This window comes from Elephantulus edwardii, unplaced genomic scaffold (genome assembly GCF_000299155.1).
Source record: "Elephantulus edwardii isolate Elephantulus edwardi_28Jun2011 unplaced genomic scaffold, EleEdw1.0 scaffold00116, whole genome shotgun sequence".
NCBI lineage: Eukaryota > Metazoa > Chordata > Mammalia > Macroscelidea > Macroscelididae > Elephantulus > Elephantulus edwardii.
In genome coordinates, this window is record NW_006399866.1 from 2,165,310 (window position 1) to 2,184,689 (window position 19,380).

General features: G+C 40.6%; 1 protein-coding gene across 1 annotated transcript in view; it reads left to right on the plus strand.

Annotated features, from left to right (window-relative positions):
* FNBP1 (formin binding protein 1) overlaps nucleotides 1–19,332 on the plus strand; it is a 90,938-nt gene extending 71,606 nt beyond the window's left edge. The window contains exons 9-14 of the mRNA XM_006892460.1: nucleotides 491–673; nucleotides 12,195–12,304; nucleotides 13,437–13,569; nucleotides 16,137–16,258; nucleotides 17,224–17,360; nucleotides 19,154–19,332. Coding sequence (XP_006892522.1) covers nucleotides 491–673; nucleotides 12,195–12,304; nucleotides 13,437–13,569; nucleotides 16,137–16,258; nucleotides 17,224–17,360; nucleotides 19,154–19,332 — 864 coding nt within the window. The remainder of the gene's footprint in view (nucleotides 1–490; nucleotides 674–12,194; nucleotides 12,305–13,436; nucleotides 13,570–16,136; nucleotides 16,259–17,223; nucleotides 17,361–19,153) is intronic.
* The last annotated feature ends 48 nt before the right edge of the window (nucleotides 19,333–19,380 follow it).

The following is a 19,380-nucleotide window of genomic DNA, read 5'->3' on the forward strand; positions in this document are numbered from 1 at the left end:
GGTGCATGACAACATTAACCTGGGTACATAAAAAAAGATCAAGGCAAACCCCTGCTTTAACCTTAGAATATATTAATATTCAATTTAACAAGACTGTCTTGCTGTTTTCACCTTAGCACTTAAAATCTTTCCTGTCCTCCCATCAAGCTATGTTGGTGGAGGTAGTTTAGAAATATTTATTTACCCTTCCAGATTAAACTGGTTTGCAGTAACTAATTAGAACTGTAGCTTGCATGTGGAAGTCTGCATGAGCTTGTGAAATGTTTCTTGCTATTCTTCTCTTGCATTATTTACTAAAATTCCCACTTTCATCCTATTCTTCATTTAACATATTCTACGTGTTTTGTTTTGGACCATGGCCTAAATAATTTGATTGTGTTTTACTTGCTTTGGATTTTGAATATTATTTGATGCTTATTTTTGTTTTGTGTCTTATCTTCTTGTTTCTGGTTTTCACTCTGTCACTGCTTCATGTCTTACATGTATACAGCTTATGTCCCTTTTAACATCCCCACATCAACCTCCCCCTCCTCCCCCTGCCTTTGCCTCACCCCCTGCTGTTCCCAACGGCCCCCAGTCTCCCAAGCAGCAAAAGGAAACCCTCTCCCATCGCTTCAACGAGTTCATGACCTCCAAACCCAAAATCCACTGCTTCAGAAGCCTAAAGCGTGGGGTAAGTTCTGCTTTGGAATCCTGTCTCTCTTGTGCGCTTTGTTGCATGTTTTGTTCTGCATAACTTATTTTGTTTGTGAATGAATCCATTGTGTTTCCCATAACATGAGAAAAGAGCGTCTGATTCATTATAGCTAAAGAGAGAAACAGAACAAGGAGGAAGGGAAGGAGCAAGGAGGAGTGATGGAAGGGAAGGAAGAAGGCAAGCCAGCCCAGAGTTCTTTCTCTCTGGTCCTTTTTGGGCAGACTTTTCCCTCTGCCCCTTTATTAGTATCTCACTTACTAGTATTTTTCCTTATTAAAAAAAGAAAGAGGACATTTAGATTCCACTTCTAAAAATAGTAGCACATGAAGCTTGGGAAACCTCTGTATAATCAGAAAATATTTGCTTAATAATTACTAAAACATTGTGAGTAGAATAGAGATGTCTTTTTGAGTGAAACCTCAGGGCTGTAAGGGGAAATGTCTCAGTGCTTTCACCAATTGTTCTGGTGAAATTATCAAAGACGTTAATAAAACATCTAGGCATGTTGGCAGGGGATAACAGGTCACGTCCCCGTTGCTCGAGAAGGCCAGGATGCTGGGATAAAGTAGAAAGTCAGCAAAAAAAAGAAAGGCCCTCAGCAAGGTGACTTGGCACAAGACAGTGAAACAGTGGCTCAAACACAGCAACGTGTGCAAAGATGGCTCAGGACCAGGCAGGGCTTCGTTTTAGGGGCTGGAAAAGGACAAATGCAATATTTCTTTTTAAGGGGTGAAATAGTAATAGCAACTGACAGTTACCCAGTGCTAACTATGTGCCATACTTTGTTCTGTATGCTTAATTTCCTTTTCTTTGACCGCCCAGTGAAGCCTTAGCACTAATAGGTCCTTAATTTTTTACTCATAAGGAAAAGAAAGGCAATTTACTGATAAGGAAATTGAGGCACAGAAAGATGTACCTTATATCAAGCTAGGAGAATACAAAGCCAGAGTTTAAATCCAGAGTCTTCGTATAGTCAGGGGTCCTGTAACCTCCACAAGAAGAGCCTGTAACATAGTTGACCTGTAAGTAGATATTTGTGAGACTTGTATTTGCCATTCTAACTAAGATTGGTACGCTGAGTCACAGGGCTTGATGGAATGGACCCCGTGACTCAACGTAGATGCCGTTTGGGTTTATGGGGGCAGAGAGGATTGGAATAAAGTCATTTGTCGTGTCCAGAATTAATCTAAGTGATTAGTCTAGTCTAAGCTTTCCCCAAATAATTTTTTTTCTTCTCATAATGAATGATGAATGTAGTTATTCAAAATGAATGAGCATTTAATGCATAACACATGCAGCAATATTTTTGTTTTTATCTTTTCCTCTGAACGGTGCAAGGCAGTTATAATGGGATCTTTCCTTGTATGAGCACGGTTTTTACTTTTCACTTCTAGATCTCCAGTCACCTCATGGGGTATTGATCAGTAGGTTGCTTCTCTCCGTATGCTGCCTTATAACTGAAGCCTCTAACTAAAGCTAGAACTAGGTGCTGGCCCTTAGGTTGGTAAGGAGCATGGACAGGTCAAGTGCAATATTAGGCCCAAGTTTGTTTTTAAACAAACCTAAAATTCCCAAGTTTTGCTTTCTCAGGTGTCTGCTGACAAGTTGTCATAGGAGGCGATTCTAAGGCAAGCTTGATGGGAGTGTCTTTAGACTTGGCGTCAGCAGCTGGGTATCTAACAGCAGTCTTACAGCTGATCTGACAGTGATATCTTTTTCAAGTCTACAAAAGAAAGTGCTTTGTATTAAAAAAAGAGAGTTAATATACAACTGATAGAATTATCTTTTTAAATAAAAGATAATGTTTCTTTGTATGCAGGGTCCCCATGAGAAGAAAATCTCAAGGTTCTGTAAAAAGAATACAGTTGATTGATGGGTATTGATTGATGGAATTATTTTAGGTGTCCTGACATACCTAGAGAAGAATTAAAAATTTAATTTTTTAAATATTTTAAGAGAGCCATTGTTAGAAATCAGAGGAGGACTTCAGATGTGGGTGATGGATGGCGCTGAGGGCTTTTATTAGCTCTTTGAAGGAATCTGGCTTGTGATGCTGGCTTTCATAACTCCCATCCCTCTCTCCTCCAGCTGTTCATCAAAGAATTTCTAACATCTAATCAGGGTGGGTTTGCTAGACTATAAACTTTTATATTAACTTTAAATCAGTTAACCCACCTTTGCCACTTCTAGAACCTTTAGCTACCTACCATTCATGTGTTATTTTTACAGTGACTGTCTCTGCATTTGTCTTTTGGAATCCTATCTTGAAGTAGATTGAGGACTAATGACTGTTTGCCATTTGTCCATGTATCTCTTTCATTTTTCCTCTCAACATTGCAAACTGTTGGTTGCAAATGATTTTACAAATCTGTGTTTCATGGTGTTCTCAAAATGTTCAAAGAACAAAGAATGTTAGTGCTTATAAGTGTAAGGAAAAGATGGCTAGGAAAAAATACAGCCCTTAAGAAAGAACAAAATTGGTGAAATAGAAAGCTATTTTGATGATCTAAGGAAAACCTTTTTCATTATAATTAGCAAAATGAATTTCATTTCTTAGTCCTCAAGTCCATGTTCAGCAAATATCTGCTTTTAAAAAGTATCCTACCCATGGAGTGTGTTTTTTCCTGAGGGTAAACACATATATGCAAACATGAAGCATTGGTAGATAAAATATATGCTCCCATCATTTCAGTCAGCATGCGCTTGATTAGGGTCAAGTTGGAAGTTCCTTTCTTTAAAAAAATAGCAGTAGGGGAGAAAAAGAGGAAATACATCATAAAAGTAAAAATAGGAAGTTCACAAAATGAATCTAAAGTTTGGGGAAATAAATTTGATTTGAAAGCAATTTCAACATGAGAGGTATGTGGTTTTTAGCATCCATGAGTAAAATTGTAAAGTCATTACCACCATTGGGTTAATCTTACTTTTTAATTTAAGACTCTTGTGCCAATGAACATTTAATTATGAAAAACATCCTAGGAAAGTTGCAAGTCTTTTAGTTTATATAAGTCTTTTAATTACCATGTTTTACAGCTCCAGATTTACAGATCCAGGCTTCAATCATGTTTGTCATCAGATGTATAAATCCGGTGTAGATATCTCTTAGCATAACTGATTTGCTTCTTAATGCTTCAACAGGTTAAAATATTTTTAAATTGGAAGCCATTGGTGCTGCTAACAGAACTTTATTTCTTCAAATACCATTAATGATTGATATGCCATCTGAGCACTGGCAATTATTTAATTTCTATTTTAGTCAAACAAAAAGAAAACTAGATAGTATGTTTTTTGTTTACAATCTACAAGCTATAATTTTACTGTCTTAGGTTAACATTTCTCTTTCTGAGGAGAGCAAGAGACTTCTAAATCTAAAATTTAAATACATTTCCCCAATAGTTGAGAGTGAATTATGTTAAAAAAAAAAAAAAAGATACCTCCAAGGTTGACCAAGAGGTTTTGAAAGTTCTTACCAGTTGTTTGAGATGTTACAATTTTATGGTTAATTTTAATATTCTTTATTTTATCTTGTTTTCTTGCTGGTGATTGGCAGACTCAGTCTTTCTGTTTTCACAAAGAACTCATGAAGAGGACAATAGGGAAACCCACGTATGCCTTTGAGGCTAGGGACTATGTTGTAAGTTCACCTGTGATGGCCAGGTCATCCAGTCACGGCACAGCCACTAACCCCATTGACCACCAAGACTGGGGACCTCAGCACACATTGTTAAGTGCTTCTTACACAGGAAACAGCATTCTTAACTGAAAGGCCTCAGCACAGGAAAAACATCTCACATATAAATTTAACCATAGATTACTTCATCTTAGAAACTTGAGCAATAAAAAAGAAACAAACGTTCTAATAAAGTCAATGAACTTAGCTTGGGGGAGTTGTTCTCCCCCCCCCCTTTTTATTCTAGTTCTGTTAAAATCTTTAAAGGAGTTGTGGCTGCTGTCTGAGAAGCTCCTATCACTGAAACTGTGTGTGATTTTACGGCAGCATGTCACCCATAAAACACAGCTGCAAAGGGTGGCCCCGAGAGGTCATCTCCTGCAGACACTGCAGTTGTGGGGTGCTGCACACCCAGGGCACATCCGTGTTCGGAACACACGGATCCATCAAGGGTTTGTGTGCATAGACCTTGGAGAACAAAGAGGCCAACGAAGCAGGAGCAAGTTCATAGAACGTAAAAATGATTTCCCGTGGATCTTAAGTATCTCTGCTTATCTATTTGCTCTCATTGTCCCCTTTCTTTGTACTTGAGGTTAGTGCCTGTGACTCTCCAATAACACATGGACTTGCTGGCTCTGTGTTACCCTCATGTGTTATTGACGCTTGTGGCTCCCCAGCCTCTTTAATCGGCTCCCGAAACTGACAGCTTTCTCGTCCTTCAGGTGGCTAGCAATGCACTTAAGGAAGTGTTTAAAATTATTCTCTGAGCAGATGATCAGGTGTGTTTTTTTTTAAATTAATTGGGTGACTGACCACTGAAAACCAGTTTATAACCGGTTGTTTTTTTTAAAAAAAAAGAGGACCATGATGACACTTCCTGTCCGTGACCACTGTCCACTTCAGAAAACTGAATTTGTCTCACAATTCAGAACCTCCCATTGCTATGGGAATTTGCTTTTCAACCCTCTAGTGACTTGTTTTGATTATGAAGTGGTGCTGTTCCTCCGCTGTCGTTTTTATGATAGAATCCTGGGTGTGGAATGTGACTACAAGTAACTGAGGCAGCTGAATAGTGAGCAAACAGTGCACCTCGTTCATATGTTGATTTTTTAAAATGAGTCAAATCTAAATGATCATGGGGGGAAACGTTTGTGTAGGCAGGGCTCTTGGTAGGAAGATACTTGTCAAGTTCTCTGCTGTGTGCCATAAGTCTTGTCTGTATGTACAAAGAACTCAAATTGTGATGAACAGATCTATGCTAAAGTTCACAGGGAGGCGCGCCAGTACTTAGTGCCTCCTGCCCACGTCTGAAAAGTCACAAATGTGACTTGCATATCCTTTTTCTTTCAAAAGTTTTGTCTTGCCATCATCCTCTCATATGAAGACAATGTTTTTGAGCACTTCATGCATATTTAGAAAGGAGTGCTGACTTGAATTTAACCTCAAATAAAAAATTCTATTTTAAAAGTCTAGTTAAAGGAATTTTAACGCCCAATCTTCCAGTTTAAAAGAGAGTTTCAAACTTTCCTTTGGTATTTTGCCTCAAAAAAAGAAAAAAAAAAAGATTTTCCCAATGATCTCACTACCACTTGCGCTAACTTTCTGGGATGGGTAACAGCTGAGTGAGGAGCGCACATTGACCTCTTAGGATATGGCCCCTCTAGCCAGTGGGGGGGCGCTGGTGGTGCTGCGGTTAAAGTGGTCAGTTATATACCAGGAGGTCAGTGGTTCCAGCCCGCCCACTGCTGAGTAGTGGAAAGTTGTGGCTGTCTGCTTCGTTGAAGACTTGCAGCCGCGGAGACATTCATTACAGGCTGTTCTGCTCTGCCCCGGAGGGTCACCGTGAGTCGGAATGAATTCTTTAACAATGAATCAACTAGAACTGTAGAGCTGGGAGCCCTGGTTGTATAGTCAGTAGAGAGTGGCAGTGCTAACCCAAAGGTAGCGCCTCTCTGGGGTTCAAATCCACCGATGGCTCTGCAGGAGAAAGATGGGCAGCCTCCCCTCACACAACATACAGCCTCCGAAATAGCCAGTGGCGGCTCAGCCTCGAGTCACTTCCACCTCGACAGCAAGGAGTTGATGAGATAGCGTTGGGGCAGCGTGCCTTTGTTCATGAGGAGCTATTTCTTTTCCTAATTTTGGTATGTCCTATAAACTGTTTTGGGGTCCAGTAATCACTGAACCTCTGCTAACCTTTAGGCCCAGCAGGATGCAGCTGCTGTGGCGTGCTCGTTATCAGGAAGTACACAGAAAGCAGCACCTCTTGGTAGTTGAATGAGTTGGTTACCGATCTCCTAAAGGTAACTTTCAAGAGCAGCAACTCTTGCCACTTGCCCCAGAACGCCTTTCCCCTCTGTGGATGGGGCTCTGAAAGTCACTAAAAACACGCCCACGGAGCAGGATGTGGCGTGTGGTGCTGGGGCTGCAGGCGAGAAGAGCGTGCTGGCTCTGCCTCCGCCCAATGCTGAGAGGCCACCCATTCTCCAGTCTCAGACTTTTGCCATAATGCCTTTAAGAGACGCAATGCTCATATGTATTAAATTTCCCTAGGACAAAAGTATTACATGTATGTCGTGGGAGAGATTGAAATTCCGACTTTATTTAGTCTGCATAAAACTTTTTTGGGGAAATTTGGCAATATAAAAAGCTATACTAAGGGGAGCTCTGGTGACCTAGTGGCAAGGAGCTGCAACTACAATCCCAGAGGCGCACGGTTCGAATCCACCAGATGCTCTACCGGGGAAGGAGGGACAATCTCCTCCTGTACCAGTCAGATCTGATTTGACGGTACACTCACACAAAAATTATAAAATAAAAAAAATTTTTTTTAAAGCTATACTATTATTTTTGCCATTTATACTCATTTTACGTGACCGATTGCAGCCTGAACTTTGGTTAACACCCAGGCTGACCTGATCAACAAAAAATCGTAGACTGAAGCTCTCCTTTCCTTTCTTAATCTTGGCTTTGGCAATGTGGCAGCCAAAAAAAGAGGATTTCAGTAGGGACCAGCTTCTCTTGTGAACTTTTGCACAGATTTGCTACAAGCTGTTTTCACAAATCGACAGGTGGATTTATGTGTTATGTTAACAGAGTGGAACTGATGCACATCCTTTTCTTCTGATGCACTGTTATTTTCTCTCTCTTTCCCCCGTTATCCCTTCAATTTTTACATGAAGCTTTCTCTGAAGCTGGTAAGCACAATGATTCCATGCATGTCTGGAGTCTAACGAGGTTTTTCTGTATGTGTTTTGTGGGTGCTGTGATAGGCCTGTCTTCTAAATTAACTGTTGCTTTGTGTTTCTCCTGCCTGTGCCTTTATTTGATGTTCCTTTAGTAAACCTTTTAAATGCAAAGGTAGAGACTCTAATAGAGGGGTCTTAATCTTTTAAATCTGCTAAGAAAATTAACACTTCACTCATAATTTGGATTTTCTTAATCAGGGCTTTAAGAGGATGACAAATGTTGATAAATTCTATATAAATACAGACATAAATGTTAAGTGTTGCCAAGTGGTGTTATCTATTGGATCCTTTGGAGCCAATAAATAAATTTTAATTTTTTTAAAAAAATATATTTCATAATGGAAAACTACTCCTCTCTGAAGTAGATGAGAAAGCAGGGCTCCTGAGGGATCAGGCAGAGTGATGCCAGCCTGCCCTGGCCTTTGGAACTGAAAACCAACAGGATTTTCAGGTATTCCACAAGTGGAAAATCGTATTTTGTGCACAATTAATTTAAAAGTCCACAAGATGGCTTTATGGACAGTGAAAAGAGCCTCCTAAGCCTTTCCAGAATTATTTACTTGGTGTTCTGTGTTTTTATTTAACTTAAAGCCCTCCTAGTGAACAATCACATTAACACATTTATTTTTTTTAAACTCCAACCTCTTAACCAATGTAACCAATAACAATACTTCAAATATACCTAAATTACATGACATCCTCAGATTTTATAGCTGCTGTCTCAACATAATGATCATCCATTAACTACAACAGTTTGACCAGAAATAAGATCAGGCTTTCTGTATTACTGTTGCTAACTAGGATAGCAGTTTATGGTTTTCTTATATATCCACACTAATATATGAGGTGGACAAAGGTATGTATATACTTTTCAAGTTGGTTGTTTTTTCAACCATGTTTAGGAACTGGCTCAACGCTAAATCAAAGGATATTTTATGAAGCATTTCTTAGACCAAATTAAAATCCTCAGAAAAGCCTTGAAGAAGACAAGAGATCCAGACCATTAAATGCATTTAATTCATCAGCAGCATCAACTTGGGGGGAAATTGGCTTGGTTAATTTGGAGTTTTTCTCAACCAGCCAGAATTTCTTTCCTGCCTTTTGTTGGAGTACCAGCACCAAGCGGTGGTCCTATAAGGCAGTCTTTTTTGGTTTGAAATACATTTTACCCACTTGGTATTGAACTGCTGTTTTATTTTATTACTTAGAAGTAAATAAAGATATGCAGAGTTGCGTACACACACAGACTTGAGTGTAAAAAAAATAATCACAAAAGGCACTTGTGCTGTTTGGTTAGAGAGCAAGTGTTTGACTCCACTAGCATGTAAAATAAGATCCTCTTACAAAGCCCAGCCACTCAAAATGTATGTGTCTGACCCCTCTTCCAATAATGTGTCACCTGGAGTGGCAAGCCTCTTTGTAAACTGGGCAGCTCCAACGATTTCAGAAAATATGCTTTGACTTAAACCTAGAAACAAAGGGTCCTTCATAGGTCAGAATACTGTTTAAAAGCTTCAAAACTTCAAACTTCAAAATGCTAATTGGATAAAATGACATTTTAAGATCCCTCTGGAAACCTTAAGTTTCCTTGACTTCAGAAAAAAAGCTGTTGACCTAAATCTCTTGTTTGAGGCCATCACTGTGGTTCATTCTGAAATAATATCACAGAAGCATCTATTAAAAGAAACCTGATTGTCTCCATTTTTAAAATTGCTTTTGAGAGTATCCATTTATAAGCATAAGTGGAGTATTTTTTTTCACTCACGTATTTCTTTGCTGTTTATGACTAATGTATATCTTACATAGTCTGGCTCTGCATGGTCTGATCCGGTAGCCAAAAGGCACCATGCTTGGACAAGAAGTGAGTGTAGTTGAGGAGAGGAAGGCCCTCCGCAGGTTGGGTTGACACAGTGACTGCTGCAGTGAGCTTAAGGACAGCAGAAATTGTTAGAATGGAGCAGGAGTGGCAAGATTTCATTCTGTTCTGCACAAGGTCGCTACAAATCAGAGCCAATTTGCTGGTAACTAACAACAGTCATATGTGGCTATGTCAATTTTAATTAGGTAAAATTACACCCATTTCAGAAATCTGTTCCACTGTTCCACTGCCACATTTTAAGTGTTCTGTGTCCACACAAGGTTAATGGCTACTGTATTGGAGAGTGCAGACAGAAACATTTCCATCACTGCAGAAAGGTCTATTGGACTTTGGTTAGAGGAAATCTGAGAAAGCTTCTAATCCAGCCACACCCCAACAGAACAGAAGCTGAAACTGAGTGTTCAGTACCAGAACTCCAAGCCTCGCCCGCCCCAAGCCCTACCCATGGAATGAATGCTCAGTGAACATTAATGGAATTACCATTGACCGCTCTCTGGGGTGCCTGACTTTTCTCAAGCAGTTATATTGCACATCTGCTTTAAAAAAAAAAATAAGTTTAAAAAGTACCTCAGTTTTTATAATTCAGCCTGAGAACAAATACAGTTTTTTTCCAAGTTCAGTGATTGAATTGAGGAAAAGCAAATTATTAAGATTTAAAATATTTTAATACTCCAGTATATGAAAGAGAGCTCCGGTGGCCTAGTGGGAAGAAACTGACCCTCAATCCCAAAGGTATGAGGTTTGAATCCACCACCTGCACCGCAGGAAGGAAGGGCAATCTCTTCCCATTAGATTAACAGCCTCTGAAAACCTGCTGGAGGGTTGGGATCGGTTCTGACTCAGCAACAACAGTGTGTGAAAGGGAACTCTGGTAACCCTGTGCTAAGGAGCTGCACTGCCATCCCCAAGGCAGACAAGACAGTCTGAATCCACCAGCTCCTCCTTGGGGGAAGGAAGAGCAGTCTTCTCCCGGGTGATTTACCGCCTCTGAAAAACCTTCTGGCGGGTCAGCACTGGGTCAGCTCTGACTGAACAGCACTCAACGACAACAGTATACAGAAGGAGCTCTGGGAGCATAGTCTGTGAGGTGTGCTGCTGACCCAAAAGGGTGTGCAGCTCCTGCGGTTTGGAATCTGCAAGGAGCCCTTCGGAATCTGCAAGGAGCCCTTCGAGAAGATAGACAGTCACCTCCCATTTGGATTTATAGCCTTGGGAACTCACTCAATGGGGGGATAACTCTGAGTCACAACTCATTTGACTGTAGTAAGTGTCTTTGAGCATGGCGTGGGGGGAAGGTCTTTTACTTATAATTCTTTTTTTACATCTTAGTTACAGTCTCAGTACGCTCCTTTGTTTTAGTATTAGGGGAAAGTCACTTCTGTTCTAGTTCACCCAAATCATCTTCATCCCACGTTCAGTGGACACAAAACCAGAGTGGAAGCCAAGGCGCTCAGTCTGTGTGTCTGACGGGCGAGTCTTTGAGAACAGTAACCAAAAGGTCCGTTCTATGGCCTTTATGAATCACATACTTCCCGTCTCCATGGCCTGGTCTTCTCACAAAATCCAGTCACAGAGTCGCTAAGAACTGCAATCACAGCCCCCCGTGTGAGCAACTTGGCACGCTCAACTTGCCTTTGAAATGACATTATCCAGGCCCCTTCTTTTCCACCCACTTCCAAGGCAGTCTTGCCTTTGTTTTAAAAGAATTGGGCCTTTTAAAAGAAAATCTCTTTGGTAAATTCCCTGATGATTGTGTAAACTTTTCTTTCTCTATGAAATTAGCCCCCTTTACATAAAAGCACTTGATGTGACAACTTGGCCACAGCTTTGTAGTTAGCAAGCACATGAAGAAGTCTAGGAATTGAACTTTCCTAACCTGAATCACATGCACAGAGGAAAGGTAGTGATTGTGAAAGGGGACCAAGGTATCAACACACATCTACAGACAGGCTGCAGGCTGCTGAGGTTGCTTCCCTATATTGTAGCGGATTGATTTTTCAGGTCAGAGAGAGTATTCGATAGGAATTCTTTAAAGCTAATTGTGTCAAAAAGAAGTGATCAGCCTAGGCTAGAGGCAACAGAGGGAAGACCACATGGTGGAGGAGGATGGATATATATATATGTAATATCTTTTTCATCCACACTCTCTGAGGAAGGTGATGTCCCATCTGTCAATTTATGGGTATGGAAACTTTTGGCTTCAGCCTTATGTGAGGAAATGAGAGATAGAAATCAGTGGCTGAGATATGAAACAGTTGAGGGTGAGGGCTTATCACTGGTTTATACTAAGAAAACATAAACTTCCTTATATTAAGGAGACAAAAACTTGTGGCCACACTTTGTAGCAAAATCAAGGCTCTATCTCAGATATGTTATTAGGTGATTGTCACTGGAGTCAAAAGTATTTCTTTCCCTATCTCCTTCCTGTGGCATTGCCCTTGGCCTTTGCAGAACATTTTTTGGCTAGCATCAATGGAATGCAGAATGGTTTGTGGGACTTTAGTGGTTTGCATGCATTTGGTTTTGCATTTCAGCTGGGCATAATGGGAAAGAGCTCGATGTCTTTCATGAAAATCCATGCCGGCTTCTGCATCCACCTGTTGTCAGAGGACTCAATCTGTCCTGCAGCCTTTGCTCTGTTTTCTCTTTTCTAAAGTGCCTGTGGCTTTTATGGCTTCTCATTTGTGGTTGTGTCTGCAGGGTGCAACACCAGAGGATTTCAGCAACCTGCCACCTGAACAGAGGAGGGAAAAGCTGCAACAGAAGGTCGATGAATTAAATAAAGAAATACAAAAGGAGATGGATCAAAGGTAGAGTGGATCAATGTGACTTATGGAAAAAACCTAGTTCCACTTGGAAGTATGGTAAATCCTAAAAGAGATTTAAAAGTGATTATTTAGCAGGTGTGTTTTGTCACAGTCCATCTACTGAATTGCTTATGAATTATAAATTGAGAGGTAGGTTTTCTGCTGAGTTACAAGGGCAAAGTATATCTGGCTATCTCTTTTATCAAAAGTAAAAAGTTAGTTGATATTGCCTGTAATTTGGGCTCTGCTCCTCTTGTTCATAATCTGTAATAGTTTCACATAATTTAGGGGATATTAAAATCCTGGTTGAAAAACTTCTTTTTAAATTATTTCTCAGTTTATACATATATGTGCTCTTGCTGAATGGAACTGATGAATCATTCATTTAAAAAAAAAATGATAATTTGAGGGAGCTCTGGTGGCCTAGTGGCAAGAAGTTGTGCTGCAATCCTGAAGACGTGAGGTTCAAATCTACCAGATGCTCAGCTGAAAAGGAAAAGGAGGGGCACTTTGCTCCTGTGCCAGTCGGATCTGATTCGACAGTACCCAACAAGAAAAGGGGGGGTAATTAAGAAATGATAATTTGGTACCTTATATTCTATAAATAGGCCAAACGGTGGTCTTATATACAATTTCGTTATGTTAGCTGGGGTTCCAGTGCTTTTCTAGGAAGTATCCTCTCTGGCTATTGTAGGATATCTTCCAAACATGATTTCAGGAAATCTTGCAATTTGTAACTTCATTTCGCTCTTAAAGTGGAAACAGTATGTAATGAAATTTTCAAAGCAGTTAACTGTGCTTCTTATAAGTAAACATATGGCCACAAAACCTAAGATACCAGTTATAGTTTTGGTTTCTATCAAGAATGCACACTGGGAATAATTGGATTTTATTTATTTCTATTATTTGGGGATGGTGAAAGGCAGATGAGTCTGTTTCCCAACCCCTGGATTATACAGATTTTAGTAGCCAAATTAATATAGAGAACTTTTAGAAGAAAGGGGAACACCAATATTCCCTTTAAAAAAAAAAAAACAAACTCCATACTCCTTTTCACATGGTTTCAAAGTGGTAGGAGAATATAACCGTCTGAGAACATTAGCCTTTACTGTGTCTTACTCATTCTCACTTTCAGAGATGCCATAACAAAAATGAAAGATGTCTACCTGAAGAATCCTCAAATGGGAGACCCAGCCAGTTTAGATCACAAATTGACAGAAGTTGGCCAAAATATAGAAAAATTACGACTTGAGGTCCAGAAGTTTGAGGTATGGAGAAGGTGTTCTTGGAAAGCTTTGGTGTCATTAAGTGTATGTTATAGACTATCACCACCATTTCTCTTACTAAAAGGGAGACGGTGTAGAATGAGTTATGCTAAAAGGCGAAGTACTGTCAGCCACTCAATATTCCACTCCTCAGCTTTTCTCCGTTGTGCATCTTAAATTTGATGCTGTTTAAAACTGTATTTGAATGTAACATATTTGGGGATTTTTTTTTTTCGTTGCAGCTTGATACTTCTTTATTCTGGTAATGGTGCTTTTTTCAGGATTTTTGTTTTTTATGTAAACATTTCACTGAAGTCCACTCTGCTGTGTTTTATATTAATAAGATATAACCGGAAGTAATCCTTCTTCCATCATCTTAGTGTAAAAAGAAAAATTCTTTAAAAAGTTTTTAAAAAGAGCATCCATTACCAAAAGGTTATTATTGGTGTCATTGAATCTCCTCTGAAACTATGTGTCAGTTTGGCTAGACCATGATTCTCACTTTTATGTAATGATCCTCCATGTTACACTGATGTCATTAGCCTGTGTGTTGTAATCCTAAACTCTGTGAATTTAATGAAGCTAATTTTAGTGACAGCTCTATTACTGAGGCAGGAGACAAGCTAGAGGATTAGGTTCTATCTTTTTTTTTTAGGATTAGGTTCTATCTTGAGTTAATCTTTTTTTGACGTATATTGTTGTTAGGTGCTATCAAGTTGACTGATTCCTAGCAACCCTATGAACAACAGATCTGAATCTTGTTCTGTCCTGTACCATCCTTACAATCCAGACATGCTCACGTCCACTGTTATAGTCACTGTATGAGTCTAGCTTATTGAAGGTCTTCTTCTCTTTCTCTGACTCTCCACCTTTACCAGCATGATGGACTTTTTGCAAAGACAATATGGCCAAAAGAATAGGAGACAAAATTTCACCATCTTTGCCTCCAAGGAGCACTCTGGTTGCACTTCCAAGACACATTTGTTTGTTCTTTTGACAGTCCACGATTCAGTGCTTGTGCTAACATCACACTTCAGAGGCTTCATTCAGTTCTTCTTTGGTCTTTCTTATTCTTTGTCCAACTTTGAGATACAGAGGGAGCCATTGAATATACCATGACTTGAGTCAGGCAAACCATGGCTTTTAAGCTGACATCCTTACTCTTAAGCATTTTGAAATGCTATTTGAGATATAAAAGAGATTAAAAGTCAAAAGTGAGTAGAGGGACCTCATACCACCAAAAAAGAACTGGGAAGGGTGTGTGTCCTTGGACCGGGGATCCTAGAGCCATGGAAAGATTGATGATGAGGACCTTTCACCAGTGCTGGCCGAGAAGGGAAAGCTTTCCTCTAGAGATGGTACCTTGAATTTGGATTTGCAGCCTCCTAAACTTTGAGAGAATAAACTTGCGTTTGTTAAAGCCACCCACTTGTGGCGTTTCTGTTGTAACATCTCTAGACAACTAAGACAGCTCTGTGTGTCAGAGAAAGGGCACTCAGAAGCTGTGCACAGAAAGACAAACACACACATTTAAAGACCGCAGAGGATAAAAAAAAAATCAGCAACTAATTCTAATCAGAAGTTATTTTCGCCAGCATTGAAGAGTCAAACATGGCATTTTCCATTATCTTTAAAAATCTTCCAATAAGTTACTAAGGCTGTATTGATCTGTTCAGAAGCTCATACACCTTTTTTTCCTGATTCTTTTTCTTTCTTTACTGTCTGTATTACTTTACTTGGACTGGGATAGCAAAGTGCCCCAAGCCAGGTGGATAAAAACAGAATTTGATTGTCTCCAAAGTGTAGATGCTACAGGTACAAAATCTAGTGTTGGCAGGGCCGTGTTTTCTTCTGAGGCTCTGAGCGGAGAATCCTTCCTTGCCTCTCCTGGCTTCTGGCATTCTTTGGTTTGTGACAGCACCATTTCACTCTTGGGCTCCTGCTTCACAAGGCCGCCTTCCCACTGCTTGATCTGTTTGCCTCTTGTCTGTTGCCTTCTGTTGTAATGGATCAGGGCCCACTCTACTCCAGTTTGACCTCATGCTAACTAATCCACAAGGGCCTGCTTTCCAAATCAGGTCTCATTCACACATACTGGTTACTAGGATTCACTGTATTTTTTGGAGGGGACACAGTTCAACCCATAACATCAACTTTACATTATTGCAAAGATCATTTTGCCTCCTTTTTCCTGTGTAAAAGTTTCTTCAGCATTAGGGGGGAGAAATGTATACTTCTAAAAAAAATTGAGAAGTACAGCTTTCAAACTGAGTGCAAGCAATACAAGTTTGACCTCATGGTCATAGAACTTTTGACTCAGAAGATACTAAAAGCCACATTGTGAACTATTGCATCATCTCAAGTTCACCTCTACTTCTCCAGTAGTAGTGGGTTGATTAAAGGATTTGCCATTGAATACATTTAGAAGGTCAAATGCGAATAAACTAGATATTCTGTCCCCAGAGTCTTTCCATGTTAGTTTAAATGGCCTCGAGTGTGAGTGAGGTCTTACACCCCGTTTTCTGGTTCTTGAGTGAGTTCAGGACCCCTTGCCTCATTTTTGTTTTCAGGCCTGGTTGGCTGAGGTGGAAGGCAGGCTCACAGCACGAGGGGACCAGGCCCGCCGACAGAGTGGAATGTACGATGCCCAGAACCCCCCGTCAGTTAACAGCTGTCCCCAGGACCGGGAGAGGTACAGTATCTGTATAGCACTGTTTGTTTTGTTATTGGCCTCTGGCAAGCCTAACTGGACCAAACGCTGGACCCATCAGGAGCCTCTGACTTTTCTGACTAGCATGCATGTTAGCCTTTATAGTTGAAACACCTCATATGACCTACACTTACAACTACCCAAAGTCTCTATAGAAGCTCCTATTTTAGAGTCTATAGTCCTAGCTGCTATCCTACTAAAAGTAGGTGGATACGGCATGGTAGGACTTACTATAATTTTAGACTCCTTAAAAGAAACAAAAGCTTACTCATATTCTAACTATGAGGTAGCTTCTCAATGATTTATTAAGTAGAAGATCAACTGTCAAAATTACTGGAGGGGTTCGATTTCTAATTTCATTGGCATAAAACTATGGTTTGAGAAGCTGCAACTACAATCCCAGAGGTGCACGGTTCGAATCCACCAGATGCTCTGCCGGGGAAGGAGGGGCAATCTCCTCCTGTACCAGTCAGATCTGATTTGACGGTACACTCACACAAATAAAATTAAAAAAAAAAATAAAACTATGGTTTGAGCCACAGATTTTGGGACATTGACCATGGAATAAGCCAGGTCATGTCAATGTGAGGGTAACTTGATTTAATCAGCCTGGAATTGCATCAGTTTTTGATCTAGTGCTGATATGGCTGGTGAGTGTAATACAGCTGCATTACAAATGTATTACATTTGTTTTACTTTGTATTTATTCCTAAATTCTGGAATCTGGAAATGAGTGTAAAGCATTTTGTTTAATACCTAACTGCCTGTTACAGTTGACTTGTGATTTTTTTCTTCCTCCTGATGCAAGGTTAGAATTCTCTGTAGACGGTGACGCAGGCGCACGACGACAGCCCGGGGCCTGCAGGCACTTGGCTGTTGTGTGTGCTGCACTCCAGGCCTCGCTGAAGTCGGTCGCTATAGTTGCTGTGTTTTTCTTTCTTGAGCAGCCCAGATGGCAGTTACACAGAGGAACAGAGTCAGGAGAGTGAGATGAAGGTACTGGCCACTGATTTCGACGACGAATTTGACGACGAGGAGCCGCTTCCCGCCATCGGGACTTGTAAAGTTCTCTACACATTTGAAGGTGACTCTCCTATCAGCCTAGTTTCCTTATTTTTCATCGTTTGTATCTGAGTCACTCTTCTGTTTTTGTGATACAAACATTCTTTGAAAGCTTTTCGGAATCTTTTTCTGTTGCGCTTTCATTCTCCTGACATCTTTATTATTTGCTTGATGGGTATGCATTTTGACTCCTAATTCATGCAATTTAACAACTATCTGTGAGCTTAAATCCAGTGGAGAGTATGGATTAGTTCATATTTCTCGAACTCCTGTCTTAATATTGAGGCTTGTGTTGGCTGCTGACTGAAAGGTCAACAAATGGTTCGAATCCACAAGCCACTCCACTGGAAAAAGAGGAGCCAGTCTGCTCCTGTTGAGACTTATGGCCTTGGAAGCTTGATGGAGGATGACCAGGAGTCAAAATCGACTCTACAGATGTGGGTCTAGTTTAGGTTTGTCTTATAAAGGACCCCAGGAGGAAATGTGGTGTGGCATCCACTCTGTAGAAACAAGACAGAAGAGAATTTACAAGGACAAGGGCAACAGAGTAAGGCAGTGGGTACAGAACTCTCTGGGGAGGGGTTAAGAGAACATTGGATGCTGTGGTGTATCAGCAGGATGGGCCCCCAAGCATGGGAGTGAGGGGTGGGGGTGTCTGTTGTGCAGCTTATCTTTGCTGACAGTGGGACAGGAGACTAGAAAGTAGAAAGTGCCAAGGCGCGGGCAAATAGCAAAGAATGAGCAAGGAGCTATTTGGGTGTATTTAAGCAACATATTGACATAATCAGAGCTGTGCCTTAGGGGATTTATTGTCATTGACAGGATAGGGTTTAAAACAGTGCTGATGGTTAGATAAACTGGGCTGGTAGTTAGTATACTGATGACTTTTGGAAGAGTGCACTTAAAGCCAAAACAAAGCATATTAAGAGCTCAGGTACTTTGGGGCAGCCCTGAGATAGACGCCTTTTACAGATTTCTTCATTACAGGATCCTTCAGAGCCTGTAATAGACTTAGTGACCCACATGACAAACCCAGGAAGAGAAATATAGGTTTAGGTGTTTCCAGTTACATTCCACACCCAAGACTCCCTCCATCCCTCCTCCCGACAAACCACCAGTGACTCCCTGAACCATGTGTCTGTCAGAAAGCAATGGCTAGTTATGGGGGATTCTTTTAACAGGTGGCCTTTGTTAAGGAATGGACAGAGGAGAGGCTGCAGTTGACGAACCAGTTAGCCTGATTGGAAACCAGTTAGCTGGTTGGAAATCAGAAAGAGAGGAGTCAGTCAGATTTGATTACTGAAATTATCTTCCTGAGAGAGGGCAGCTAGCTGCTAAACTAGGAAATTTGAGGGGGGATCTAATTTGGGCAAAAAACAGTGAGTTCATTTGCACCCACGTTAAGGTCCAGGTGCTAGAATAACATCGAGGTGGAAATGTGCTGCAGAAAGTAGGAAAAGGACCAGAATTGTGAGGAGATAATAGGATTATTGTTTTAAAAAGTGTAATTGAAATCAAGAAGGTGTTTTCACCCCAAGAGAGACGTCTAAGGGAGATGAGGGAGAGGACTCACCTTTGTTTTGGGGGGGGGGACAGGGACAAAAGGGTAGGACGTGGAAGATTCTGTGTAGGCAGGAAAGGTTTGGGGGCAGCTGGTGAGGTCTGAGTAATAGTGGTAACTGCATGTGAGAACTCAGAGCTGGTGAATTTGGTCTCCCTCCCCCTTTACCACACACACTTGATTTCATAGGTTCCTGTTTACTCTCTACCTGTATTTAACAGGAAGCCTAAACTACTCTGATAATTGTTTTTCAGGTCAGAATGAAGGAACCATTTCGGTAGCTGAAGGCGAAACACTGTTTGTCATAGAGGAAGACAAAGGCGACGGGTGGACCCGCATCCGGAGGAACGAAGATGAAGAGGGTTACGTTCCCACTTCATACGTCGAAGTCTATTTGGACAAAAATGCCAAAGGTGCTAAGACTTATATTTAATACCAATTTTAAAAACAAAACAAAACTTTAAAAACAACTCTGACTGTT